This window comes from Prunus persica, chromosome G1 (genome assembly GCF_000346465.2).
Source record: "Prunus persica cultivar Lovell chromosome G1, Prunus_persica_NCBIv2, whole genome shotgun sequence".
In the NCBI taxonomy this organism is placed as follows: Eukaryota; Viridiplantae; Streptophyta; class Magnoliopsida; order Rosales; family Rosaceae; genus Prunus; species Prunus persica.
The window spans coordinates 40907228-40921756 of NC_034009.1; the positions used below are offsets into that span (position 1 = coordinate 40907228).

At 33.3% G+C, this 14529-nt stretch overlaps 2 protein-coding genes across 2 annotated transcripts; both read right to left on the reverse strand.

Moving 5' to 3' along the window:
- On the reverse strand, positions 1765 to 3684 carry LOC18789731 (premnaspirodiene oxygenase). Its single transcript, XM_007222198.2, has 2 exons — positions 2746 to 3684; positions 1765 to 2553 (listed from the first exon to the last, which is right to left on the reverse strand). Exons 1-2 carry the CDS (start codon positions 3682 to 3684, stop codon positions 1939 to 1941), a joined length of 1554 nt encoding a protein of 517 aa, XP_007222260.2. The 3' UTR covers positions 1765 to 1938.
- On the reverse strand, positions 10654 to 12568 carry LOC18788767 (premnaspirodiene oxygenase). Its single transcript, XM_007226638.2, has 2 exons — positions 11624 to 12568; positions 10654 to 11437 (listed from the first exon to the last, which is right to left on the reverse strand). Exons 1-2 carry the CDS (start codon positions 12566 to 12568, stop codon positions 10820 to 10822), a joined length of 1563 nt encoding a protein of 520 aa, XP_007226700.2. The 3' UTR covers positions 10654 to 10819.

Genomic DNA, 14529 nt, shown 5'->3' on the forward strand with positions numbered 1-14529 from the left:
GTCAGGAGTCTGTTATCTGCTCAAGGAGTACACTTCTACTTCCTGCTCTTCCAAGGTGTGACCAGGCCTTCCTTCTTGCAATAAAAGTAATTTTCTTCTACTTATTTTTTCTTCTTATCATTCACTTTTATTATTGAGAAGAAAACAAAAGAGTGAAATTTCATGTACACGAACGTCTATCAGGCCCATACCCAACTTATTTTTATAGGTGTTTCCCATTGTTTATTTTTCATAGTTTTTTTTGGAAACAGTAGGATTCATCGAAAGCAAAGCAAAAACTCATAATACATACAGGAAGAACACAGTCCCAAATGGAGGTTCTTGACATAAACTCTAAAAAACATAAACAAATAGGACAAACATTACAACCTGAATCCGAACTCGCTTGGAGTTACAGATGAGAAGGACACATACCCATTGGAATCTTTTTTTATTTTATTTATTTATCCATTTTGGGGCTTGGGTACTGATTATAAACCCAATTTGGGAAGTCCCCACAAGCATAAAGGGTTAGACTGCACTTAGGTTTTCCTTTTCTTGTTGATCAGAGAACAAATAAGTCATTTGAATTCCATAATCATATTCCAAAAAATCAGTTGCAACTTGCAAGTGCATTTTATATACAAAACAGCAAACATCACTGTTGACCCCCAAAAAAAAAAAATAGCTCTGAAACCCTTGGGTATTATTTACTTTGATTCCAGGTAGAAATTCCAGTTTTCTAGGTTTAAGTTTTGAAGTAGAATAATCGTTTTGCTTACGGATTTTCTTATCAGTAGTTACTAGCCTCTCCGCACACGCTTCTGCGCCTATGAGGGGTTTTTTTAATAAAATTTTTTAATTTATTTTAGAATTAAAAAAGATAATGGGTAGTTGTGTTATTTGATTTTTTTTTTAATTTAAAATTTTTTTAATATGAAAAAAAATGTGAATTTACCATATTATTCTCTTTTAATTAATAATTTCAATTCTTGATATTCGTATTAACCAAGACATTTTCTGGTATTTTGAATGTTTTACCATATTATGCTCATTTGTTCTTTAGTAGAACTATCAGCACCTTACCTGTTTTTATAGTGATCCTTTTAACAATTAACTTTTTTTCTTAACTAAAATTTCATCTGAAAACAGAGAGCAGTTCTGGTGAAAACCCTTGATTGTTTCTGGAGGGACCATCTTGTAAACATGAACAGACTCAGTTCAGCGGTATTGTGTAATCTGTTGTTGGTTTTACTTTCATATAGCTTGTCCATAGTCATGGACTAACCTGAAAAGACCAATTTAGCCCGTTGGGCTAGAGTTATTTCTTCAATTATTTTATTTATACAAGTGATATTATGAAATGAGAATCTAAATTCTTTCCGATACCTCCCATTCTGATGAGGTGGTTTTGCTTAGTGCTAACTAATGAATCACAAATAACTCTATTCATAAATTTATAAATTTATTTATGTGTATATTTCATTCATAAATTTATTTATTCCACATACACATAAGGATCTTTATCCTTTTTACAAGCAAAATTTTAATACTTTGAATTAATATATAGGGGGCTGTCATCTGTAAGTATCGAACTCCGGCCAAGCCAAACCTTGTCATGGCCCTTCCATTGTTGTACAACAACTTCGGCCACCGAAATAGATACATATATATGGGGAAGTTCTCTAGCTAGACAGTTTGGCATATAATATATGTTGTTAGCTTGTCAATCTAGTAAACCACTTTATTCACTGAAATTTTGTACAAATATGTAGCACAGATTCATAGTCGGGCAACATAATATAAAGCATTAATATTATTTCCAAACTGAAAATTCGCACTATTGATTACTTAGTTGATTCTTATTTGAATGTATGGTCTAAATGCACAATATGCTTGCTTTATTTTGCTGAACTGTCAGGCAAGAGACCTATATATGCCATAATTCACGATGTTCATTTACGACGGAACGAAGGGAGTGGCGATAACAAACAAGTCATTCCTCCTCCTAGGGGTCATTCCCAAAGACTCAGTCATGTCAAGCTCTTCTACCTTTTTCCCACTGGGGAGTTTCCAGTTGAAGTAGTAGAGCAGTTGAGAAAGTGCAAGCTCAACCGATGCAATTCCAAATGAGATGCCTGGACATATTCTCTTACCAGCCCCAAATGGAATTAATTCGAAGTTGGTCCCTCGAAAATCGATAGATGACCCTTGAAACCTTTCAGGTAGAAAGCAATCAGCATTGTCCCAGTGTTTTGGGTCTCTCCCAATTGCCCAAGCATTGATCAGAACTTTGGCTTCTGTTGGTATATCATATCCTCCAATTTTGATTCTTTGAGTTGCTTCTCTTGGAATTAAGGGAGCTGGAGGGTGTAGCCGTAGAGTTTCTTTTATGACTAACTTCAAGTAGTCTAGTTTCTTAATATCTTCCTCTTGAATATTTTTCCTCTTTCCTGCAAGAAGGTGCCGTACCTCAGCTTGTGCTTTATCCATTGCTCTTGGATTTTTCACAAGTTCGGTTATTGCCCATTCTGTGGTTGTTGCTGAAGTCTCAGCTCCTGCCAAGTACATGTCCTGTGAAAGGTTTGTCTAGTTATGAATATATAGTTCCCTTCTTAAAAGGGATCACGAAAGAAATCACATTAATTCTTGTCAGAACGTGTGTGATTTAGATTCATAGTCTCACAACATAAACATATGTCGGGCAAGAGGATGTTACTAGATAATTAAATCATCGACAAATTAAGGAATTCATATAACTTGTACCAGGATGACAGCTTTTATGTGGTTGGTGGTGAGATCAAATTGGAGGCCACCAGACTCCTGAAGTTGTAGAAGCACATGAACTAGACCCAATACTTCATCAGTTCTAGTGGTGATAGATGCAACAGTATTGGTCTTTACTGTTTTCAACTCATGATGATCATCAATGATTTCATCAAGAATTATGTCAATCTTCCGGTGTATCTTCTCCAGTGCAGGCTTCGTCCTTGTGATGTGACGGAGGAATTTGAGGGAAGGGAACAAATCAGGCAAAGAAAAGCCTTCTCCAAGGATGATTGCCTCCTTAATCAATGATCTAAACTCTTGTTGGTATTTGCATTTTTTTCCCAAGGCTGAACGGGCAATGATGCTGTCTTGCATGGAGAAAATCATCTCGCTGAGGTTGATAGGTTGTCCCTGTGACAAGCTAATTGATTCAACAAGGTTCCATGCCTCTTCTTCTCTTATCGATGAAAATGACTGCACACGCTTCGCGCTTAGAAGCTCCAAAACACAAATCTTCCTCATCTGCCTCCAATACTCATTATAAGGGCTAGTGATGATGCCTAAGAAATGATAGGACAAAACTTCAACGGCAAGAACAGTAGGCCTTTGTGAGAAAGCTGCAGTCTCATGAGTCTTCAAGACTTGTTTGGCTAATTCTGGTGATGAAATGGCAATGGCTGATACTTGCCCCAGCTTGAGGTGCATGATGGGTCCATGTTTCTTGGCCAAATCTCTTAGGCTGTGACGTAAAGAGCCAGTCAAATTGTGCAAGTTTCCAATCAGAGGTAGCTTCCATGGCCCTGGAGGCAGCCTAAGAATTGGTGCTCTAACTGTAGGGGATTTAAATCTCTTCCAACGTATAATTAGGGTAACTAGGATGACCAAAGAAGTAAAGAGAGGCAGAGAAGGAACTTGGATTTGGAGCATTATGAACATCAAGGGAACCCCTTACCTTGAAACCAATGGATGCTTGATATATATATATATATATATATATATGCTTAGCTATAAAGGGGGCTCTATTGACTCAATTGAAGTACTTGTTCCTTTTTTGCAGTTAAAATTTATTTAGTTGTTGGAATAAATAAAAATTTATTTTGATTCAACTACCAATTAGGAAATAATACATGTTGGTATAACGTCTTATTAGGAAATCTATATATATAAAGCAAAAGACAGAGAATGGTGAAACATTCAAAATACCAGAAAATACCCTTTGTTAATGCAAACATTAAGAATTGAAATTATTAATTAAATAAGGATAATATGGTAAATTCACACTTTTTCATATTAAAAAAATTAAAATTAAAATTAAAATAAGATAATAGATCATATTTTTATGGAACATAATTACTCATTATCTTTTTTAATTCTAAAATAAATTTTTTTTTTTTAAAAAGCCTCTCACAGATGCGAAAGCGCTTATGGAGAGGCTAGTAATTAATAATGTGTGGAAAATGAGTTTGTATTTTATCTTTATATATATGACTTTTTCTTGCTCAAAGTTCCTACGTACTTTGCCTCCAGGGTCAAGTGGTTCAGATTCTCTGTCTTATAATTTATGTTAAATTTAATAGTAAATTGAGCTTAGACCCATAAAATTCATTTTAAATCACCTACAACCCTTTCTTTTAGTTTTCTATGTAAAATACCCAATTTTTTCAAATAATACCTGATGATTAGGATCCAACTAAGCAAGTTACCTAATATAACTTAAAATCTGATTTATTGTATTTTTCAGATTCCAAAACCACCGTTATTTATAAGTTAATATGTTATGGGGGGGTGTAACTAATGACACCCATTGAATTTGAAAATATTTCCAGATAGTTGTAATGGATGTAGGAACTAATTTAGAAACTTATTTTGAAATTAAATATTAAATTCCGCATTAAAGTATTAGTAATATATTTTGAATTAATGGTGTTTTCCTTCTATGAATTATGACTAGTAATCTATTTAAAGTATTAATAATTTAAACTAGCCTCTCTGCACGCGCTTCCGCGCTTGCGAGATGTTTTTTTAAAAAAATAAGTAAATTTATTTTAGAATTAAAAAAGATAATGGGTAGTTGTGTTTCATAAAAATAGGATCCATTATCTGCTTTTTTTTTTCTTTTAATTTTTTTAAATATGAAAAAGTGTGAATTTATCATATTATCTTCATTTAATTAATAATTTGAATTCTTAATGTTTGCATTAACCAAGGACATTTTCTGGTATTTTGAATGTTTCACCATTCTCTGCCTTTTGCTTTATATATATAGATTCAATATTAAATTTAGGAATTAATGTTGTTTTCTTTTTATGAATTTACGACTAGTATTCTTTTTTATTATAGTTTTATGAATAATAGTGTACATTCTAATTATGTTGAAAAATAATTTGATAATCTATTTATTGTTTTGTTTTTAAAATATTTTTTTTAATGAACCTATTTTTTCTCCAAATATTGTACCTATTTTTTTTTCTTTATTACTTGTTTTATAAAAAATAATTTGATCATCTTTTTATTGTTTGTTTTATGAAAACAATTATTTTTTAAATGAGCCTATTTTTTCTCTCAAAATAATGTACCTATTTTTTCCCCTAAACAATTTACCTGGTACAATGAACCTATTTTTTTTTCTCTAAATAATGTACCTTTTTTTTTTCTCTAATAATGTCTACCTAGTCAAACAATTTACCTAGTATAATGAACTTATTTTTTTCTTCTAAGTAATGTACCTATTTTTAATTTATAAAAAAATGTGTATAAATTTCAATTATACAACGTACCCATTTTCTATAAATTATTGTGTACATATTTTATTTTATGAAAAATGTACGGAAATTTCAATTACAAAGTAATTGACCTATTTTTGTTATTTTTTTGGGTAAATAATATACCTATATTTTTATACGTATATATTTATATTTATATTTTTCATATGTACATTATTGGATATGTAATTTACATATTTTTTTTATTTGCAATTTTAAGGGGCCATATGTTAGAGGGAATGGCAACCAAAAGAAATTGGGTGATTGATATGCTATTAACAGGGAGTTTTAATTACAATTATGTCAGTTAATGAAATGCTTGGAATAAATTATAAATAAAATATGAAGTCTGATGGCAAGGATGTAAAAACATAGGAATACTACGAACTCTTATATCCTACTGGTCATTTAAATTTGAAATTGGGTTTTACACATAGATTTATAGAATGATGGGTATATGTCTAGGAAATAGAAATTGTGGGGACCTATATTGGACAAGCCCTAAATTTAATGCACTTTTTTTTTGGTGAACATTTAATGCACACTTATCTTGAGAAATTTAAACAAATCTAGAAAAAAGTAGAAAACTCAATAAATGTCTACTAACTTTGGCAAAGTTGGCAAGATCAAGCTTTAAAACATAATTGTTGTAGGCATTTTAGAAAAATCCTAATAAAAATCTTGTAATAAGGTAATACTATTATATTGTAAACTAGTGGTTATGAGAAGAAAGCCAAGTCGGTGGACTTGGACAATGGTGGCAGCCTATACCTATAAATAGGTGTTGAGCCCTCTTGTATAAGTAAACTAAGAAAGAAGAGGCCAATAAGCCAGTAAAAGGAAGGAGGCCAACAAGCCTAGTAAACATTTTCTAGTTGTAGAAGGCCGTTAAGCCTAGTCCTCTATAAAGCCTATACCTATAAATAGGTGGCGAGCCCTCTTGTATAAGTAATTAGGCCAATAAAATAAGCCATTGATGTTGATGTGAGCCTTCCAAAATTAGGGGGTTTACTTTCTTATTTTATGTAGTTGACATATCCTTGTATAATTAGGAGATATTATCCTAATTGAATACTGTATCTATTTCCTTGTAAAGCACTCATGTAAACTCCTATATATACCTCCTTATGGAGAAAAATACAATTAACTTAAAGTATTCAAACTATATTCATATTTTAGCATGGTATTAGAGTAATCGATCCTACGTTGTCTCTAAACCCTCAAATTCAAACTCAAACCCTAAATCAAATTCCTCAAATCCAAATTCCTTCTCTCCAATCCAAATTCCTTACCTCCAAATCTTATACACTCATATCAAAATCCTCTTATCAAAACCATCTTTCCTCAAATCCTTCTGCTGCAACCTCTCACTCTCACACACAGACGGCTTTTCCACCTATACTCCTCAAATCGTTACTATTCATAGTGACAACTCCCCGTTACCTACCGACATCACCTTGACTGAATCCAACTATGCCTTATGGTCTCAGGTCGTGGAGATTATAATTAAAGTTGTTCACAACATGATCAACCTAGATATTTCCATAATCTGTCTCTTCATTTTAGCAGGACTTGTAGGGAAATGATAATTAAAGTTAATTGGTCTACTGTTAGGCCCAAAAACGTTGGATAAGCCCAGATGCGGTATACAATACCACTCTATAATTTCTCCTCTATAGGTTACACTTGTGATGGATGCACGCCCATGTGCCAAGACAAGGCAAGACGGAGACATGATGTAGGCATGGCATGGCACTAGGCAGGCAGCTAGTGCAAGCATATAGCCGCGACGAAATGGGCTAGGCGCCAGGTGGGTCGTCCGTTAAAAAAAAAATAGTATTGCCGCGCGGCTGTACTCAAGGTTTTTTTAATAATAAAAAGTGTATAGATGCGCGGCTATATTATTTTTGATACGTGGCGAAATGGATGCTAGGCACCAAGCGGGTCCAATTTTTTTTCAATAAATAGTATAGCCGCACGGCTATACGCCAATTATTTTATAATAAAAATAGTCTAGCCGTGCGGCTATACTTCGGTTTTTATATTTCACATATTGTGAAGTTGGCGCTAGCCCTAGGGGGTCCACCTTTTTTGAGTATCTATTGTCCCCTTTTGAGTTTTTGCTTTTCCAGAGCTATACCCGTATAAAGAATTTAAAATTTTCATGTTTAATACCTTTAATACTCATATTATAAATGTACATAGGTATTTTTTATGTTTAATACACTTGTTTTTTATAAAATTTTCAATTATACACACAAAATTTAGGTATTATACACATAATTTTAGCATTTTATTGAATAAAAATAATATATATTAAATAAATCATATTAAAATATTAGATAGTCGCCGAACTTATTAGTTGTAATTTGCCAAAATATTGTCAAATAAAACACGTATGTATTTTATTCATATTTTTCCCTTTCTATATTTTACTAACTAAAAGAATGTGAGATGCTAAGATTATTTCTTACTTGTTGTAACAAAAATGCAAGATGGTGATTTTGCAAACTCTTTGCCAACCATAACAACAATTTCAAATAAAGATTTATAGGTATAGTAGTAAGCGGGGTGGTAGTATTCTTTATGTAAAGTATTGTTTGATATGTGAAGCAATTACCAAGAACACTCTGACAAAGCATGCAATTCTCTACAACAAATAATGTGTGTAGTAATAGAATTTAGTAGCATTCGAGAGAACGACGTAGACCAATGGCAAGCATTCCCACAAAAAAAGAAGAACAAAAAATTGAATTCTCAAATTGATTTACTGTAAAATTTCTCTCTCTTCAATATTTATTTTGGAGATGTCGAAACTAGCAAATTAATATCTACAAAGTATAAACTAATGCAACTACAAGGGTCAAATTTTTTATTATAAAATAAATAGTATAGCCGAGCGGCTATGCGCCATAAATATAATATTCTAAACATATAGTCGCGCGGCTATACTCCATAATAATAATATTTTAATAGTATAGCCGGGAGGCTAGACCCAAAATAAAATATTTTACAGGTATCGCCGGGCGGCTAAACTCCAACATAGAATATTTAACAGTATAGGGTTTACATTAAAAATAATATCTTATAGATTCCTTCTTGGTACAAGATAGGAACTTTGTTTGTCAAGCACCTCCCATACCACATTTCCAAATGTTATTTCCTCAATTTTTTATTTTTTATTTTTATTTTCCACAGGTGTTGAATTGTTTGTTCACCATAAGTGGGAAGAATATTAGGTTGTCATTGATTATTGTGTTTTAGAATCCAAGAAGGTAGATTGGAGTCTAAGGATGATGAGTTTCTGATGCCTTTGGTTTGTAGATTCCTTCTTGGTAGCTAGTGAGACATGCAAAGCAAGCATCATTTGTAATTAATTTATCTGAAAATAATAATTCCTTTATGTATATATTAGCCCCTTAGCAAATGCTCACACATGTGCCAATTGGTTTTTTTTTTCTTTTTTCTTTTTATTTTATTTTTAGAATTAAGAAAAGATGACATGAGTAGTTATGTTCCTTAAAAGTAGGACCTATTATCTTATTTTGTTTTTAATTTTAATTTTTTTAATATGAAAAAATATGAATTAACCAAGGGCATTTACTGGTATTTTGAATATTTCACCATTCTTTGCCTTTTGCTTTATATATATAGATTCAGCTTTTATCTATTTGATAAATACTCTCTCTCTCTCTCTCTCTCTCTCTCTCTCTCTCTCTACACAATCTGCAAATAATGGAGTGTGTATGTGTGTGTCCATGCACACGTGTTTTTAGACAAATTTGAAGTGTCGGCAGGCGAAATAGGTGAAACAAAGTTTGCATTTTACGGTATTTTGGGCGGCTGAGGTTTTTGGTTCATAAAGTTTCAAGCTTTCCAGCCTCCAGTTTATGGCCACAGAGTTGGGGGGCCAGAGATCTTTGGTAGGCATGCATCTGATCATTGCTGTTGTGGATAGTGCACTCGGTTGGGTTGGGAGGTCTAATTATAGACAGATTTGATTCGTTTCCTTGGCCAGCCATGTCTCATGTAAGGCCCGGTGAATTAATTTTTTGCAATGGAATATCACTACCTTCTAAATTTCTCAGAAAATCTTTGATTTGACAAGCCACCTCCTTCGAAAATCTTGGAGATTTTTTAACTGTTTCATACTTCGAGATTTATTTTTTGCATATCTACGATAGGTGATGAATGCTAACATGGATTTATTAACTTATGATTGTATTGCCTTTAAGAAGAAAAAAAAAACATTACCTGCACTCATAACTTGGAATATTTGTTGCTCTATGATTACGTAAATATGACACCCGCTTAAGTTTAGAAGTAATGGTATTATTTACTTTGATTCCAGGTAGAAATTCCACTTTTGTAGGTTTAAGTTTAGAAGTAGAATAATCGTTTTGCTTATAGATTTTCTTATCAGTAGTTATTATGCTCATTTGTTATTTAGTAGAACTACCAGCACCTTACCTGTTTTTATAGTGTTCCTTTTAACAATTAATTTTTTTTCTTAACTAAAATTTCATCTGAAAACAGAGAGCAGTTCTGGTGAAAACCCTTGATTGTTTCTGGAGGGACCATCTTGTAAACATGAACAGACTCAGTCCAGTGGCATTGTGTAATCTGTTGTTTGGTTTTACTTTCATTTAGCTTGTCCATAGTCATGGACTTACCTGAAAAGACCAATTTAGCCTGTTGGGCTAGAGTTATTTCTTCAATTATTTTATTTATACAAGCGATATTGGGGAATGATACCTCCCATTCTAATGAGGTGGTTTTTCTCAGTGCTAACTAATGAATCACAAATAACTCTATTCATAAATTTATAAATTTATTTATGTGTATATTTCATTCATAAATTTATTTATTCCACATACACATAAGGATCTTTATCCTTTTTACAAGCAAAATTTTAATACTTTGAATTAATATATAGGGGGCTGTCATCTGTAAGTATCGAACTCCGGCCAAGCCAAACCTTGTCATGGCCCTTCCATTGTTGTACAACAACTTCGGCCACCGAAATAGATACATATATATGGGGAAGTTCTCTAGCTAGACAGTTTGGCATATATATAATATATGTTGTTAGCTTGTCAATCTAGTAAACCACTTTATTCACTGAATTCATAGTCAGGCAACATAATATAAAGCATTAATATTATTTCCAAACTGAAAATTCGCACTATTGATATGTAGCACAGATTCACAGATTCTTATTTGAATGTATGGTCTAAATGCACAATATGCTTGCTTTATTTTGCTGAACTGTCAGGCAAGAGACCTATATATGCCATAATTCACGATGTTCAATACGACGGAACAAAGGGAGTGGCAATAACATACAAGTCATTCCTCCTCCTAGAGGTCATTCCCAAAGACTCAGTCATGTCAAGCTCTTCTACCTTTTTCCCACTGGGGAGTTTCCAGTTGAAGTAGTAGAGCAGTTGAGAAAGTGCAAGCTCAACCGATGCAATTCCAAATGAGATGCCTGGACATATTCTCTTACCAGCCCCAAATGGAATTAATTCGAAGTTGGTCCCTCGAAAATCGATGGATGAACCTTGAAACCTTTCTGGAAGAAAGCAATCAGCATTGTCCCAGTGTCTTGGGTCTCTCCCAATTTCCCAAGCATTGATCAGAACTTTGGCTTCTGTAGGTATATCATATCCACCAATTTTGATTCTTTGAGTTGCTTCTCTTGGAATTAAGGGAGCTGGAGGGTGTAGCCGTAGAGTTTCTTTTATGACTAACTTCAAGTAGTCTAGTTTCTTAATGTCTTCCTCTAAAATATTTTTCCTCTTTCCTGCAAGCAGGTGCCGTACCTCAGCTTGTGCTTTCTCCATTGCTGTTGGATTTTTCACAAGTTCTGATATTGCCCATTCTGTGGTTGTTGCTGAAGTCTCAGCTCCTGCCAAGTACATGTCCTGTAAAAGGTTTGTTTAGTTATGTACATATAGTCCCCTTCTTAAAAGGGATCACGAAAGAGATCACATTAATTCTTGTCAGAACGTGTGTGATTTAGATTCAGTCTCACAACATAAACATTTGTCAGGAAAGAGGATGTTACTAGATAAATCATCGACAAATTAAGCAATTCATATAACTTATACCAGGATGACAGCTTTTATGTGGTTGGTGGTGAGATCAAATTGGAGGCCACCAGACTCCTGAAGTTGTAGAAGCACATGAACTAGACCTTCCTGCAATACTTCATCATTGCTGGTGGTGCTAGGTGCAACAATATTGGTCTTTACTCTTTTCAACTCATGATGATCATCAATGATTTCATCAAGAATTCTGTCAATCTTCCGGTGTATCTTCTCCAGTGCAGGCTTCGTCCTTGTGATGTGACGGAGGAATTTGAGGGAAGGGAACAAATCAGGCAAAGAGAGGACTTCTCCAAGGATGAATGCCTCCTTAATCAATGATCCAAACTCTTGTTGGTATTTGCATTTTTTTCCCAAGGCTGAACGGGCAATGATGCTGACTTGCATGGAGAAAATCATCTCACTGAGGGTGATGGGTTGGCCCTGTGACAAGCTAATTGATTCAACAAGGTTCCATGCCTCTTCTTCTCTTATCGATGAAAATGACTGCACACGCTTCGCGCTTAGAAGCTCCAAAACACAAATCTTCCTCATCTGCCTCCAATACTCATTACAAGAGCTAAAGATGATGCCTGAGAAATTATAGAACAAAACTTCAACGGCAAGAACAGTAGGCCTTTGTGAGAAAGCTGCAGTCTCATGAGTCTTCAAGACTTGTTTGGCTAATTCTGGTGATGAAATGACAATGGCTGATACTTGCCCCAGCTTGAGGTGCATGATGGGTCCATGTTTCTTGGCTAAGTCTCTTAGGCTGTGACGTAAAGAGCCAGTCAAATTGTGCAAGTTTCCAATCAGAGGTAGCTTCCATGGCCCTGGAGGCAGCCTAAGAATTGGTGCTCTAACTGTAAGGGATTTAAATCTCTTCCAACATATAATTAGGGTAACTAGGATGACCAAAGAAGTAAAGAGAGGTAGAGAAGGAACTTGGATTTGGAGCATTATGAACATCAAAGGAACCTCTTACCTTGAAACCAAGTGGATGCTTGATATATATATATATATATATATATATATATATATATATTTTCTATTTAAACCCCACACTTCTCTTTATTCATCTCAATACTTATATTATTAAGCTCTTAAGTTTTATTATTATATAAAAAGACAAAAAAGTCCTCCAACTTAATACTTAACCCTAGCACATCTATACACACACCTCACACACCCCATCACTCTTCATAGTTTTAGAAAAACACAAACTCATCTACACCCTATTACCATATTACTCTTCTCTTTTAAACAGGTAAAACGTTGAGGAGCCTACCTCTTTAAATACTTAACTTGTTGTGTTTCAATGTAATAAAGTGTTTAATTCCTTCACTAATCAATATCATCTACGTATAGTAGAGTATTATTTTCTATCATATCAATAGTGCATTTCACTCACTTTATTTTTAGGAGATCCGTTTATTAAGCTCTCTGTTCTTCCTCCATCTAGCCTAAAGAACAATAAAATAAATATCCAAAGTTAAAAATTATATTTTTACACAAAAATAAAACTTAAGAATTTAATTATTTAAGTATTGGAGTGAACAAAGAAAAGTGTGGGGTTTAAATAAAAAAACTCTTTTATTTTTTATTTTTTCTGCTAGGTGTGTATAGAGATGTGTGGGGTTTAAATAGAAAAATTTATATATACATATATCCCCTTCTATTGAGGGACACCTTTTAGGGTGCCCTACGAATTTTTTTTCAACAATCCAAACCATCTATTTTTTAGGTCTTCAATTATAAATCATCCTTGCCAAAAATTAGACAAATCAGAAACCATTTCGATATCCAATTGTGTCTTACAAAATCAATGAACAAGGTGCTTCAAGAAAGTACTAAAATTTCAATAATTCAATTGAGTGATCAAATGATATCGGATTCAAGTTGTTTTTTGTAAAGATGATCTTTGAATGAGTATCTACAAAATAGATGGTCTAGATTAGTGAAATACATACGGAGTGAGCCCTACAAGTGTGTCCCTCAAATAAGTTTATTTGAAGGATCCCTAAACTGAAGCTCCATATATATATATATATATATCAATTAAATTTATTTTGAGTTCAACTACCAATAATGCATATTGATGTGATGTGATGTGATGTGATGTGATACTTAGATGTTGGTTTAACATCTTAACTAGGAAATAATTAATCATGTGTGGGCAAGTGGTTCATATTCTCTTTTGGATAATTTATGTTAAATTTAATGCACGTTTATCTTGAAGAATTTAGAAAAATCTAGAAAAAAAAAAAAGTAAAAAACTCAAGAAATGTCCACTAACTTTGACAAAGTCAGTAAGATCAGCTTTAAGACATAATTGTTGCAAGAATTCTAGAAAAATCCTAACACAAATCTTGTAATAAGGTAATACTAGGCTCGTTTGGTACGTCGGACTGTGCTAACTAATTTTTGTCGGATAGTATTAATCTGTTCTTGAGAAAACTGACTACTAATCCATAATATTATAAGGCGTTTGGTTCTGTTCTGGATATATAGTCTGACTAAGTTATATTGTGTTTGGTGCTATTTCAGATAACATCAAATCATACTATTTTTTTAACAAAAAATTCTTTGATAATTTAAGTGGAAATATAGACGATATAAACAATATAATTTTAGGAGTACAAGATTAGGACCAGATACCATGGCTACTTTAGCTAGAATCAATCTGTGAATCTGAATTGAACTTGTTAACTGATTTGCTTGAGTTATTTCTTTTCTTTCTTTCTTGTTTTATTTTTCTTTCTTAGTTTCTATTTTGTATAGGGAATCGAATTAAATCAATCTATCATCAATCCTCGTGGGATAGACCTTGCACTTACATATGCTATATTACCGAATGGCTCGTGCACTTGCGAGTATCATAAGTTGAGGATGCAGTTGAATCAATTTTGGTGTAGTTGAATCCGACAACA

What these genes read in the sequence shown, in the direction of transcription:
- LOC18788767 (XM_007226638.2), bottom strand. Translation starts at nt 12,568, where the DNA reads ATGTTCATAATGCTCCAAATCCAAGTTCCTTCTCTACCTCTCTTTACT. An exon ending in ACATAAAAGCTGTCATCCTG is followed by an intron (nt 11,438 to 11,623) that starts GTATAAGTTATA and finishes AACCTTTTACAG; the next exon opens with GACATGTACTTGGCAGGAGC.
- LOC18789731 (XM_007222198.2), bottom strand. Translation starts at nt 3,684, where the DNA reads ATGTTCATAATGCTCCAAATCCAAGTTCCTTCTCTGCCTCTCTTTACT. An exon ending in ACATAAAAGCTGTCATCCTG is followed by an intron (nt 2,554 to 2,745) that starts GTACAAGTTATA and finishes AACCTTTCACAG; the next exon opens with GACATGTACTTGGCAGGAGC.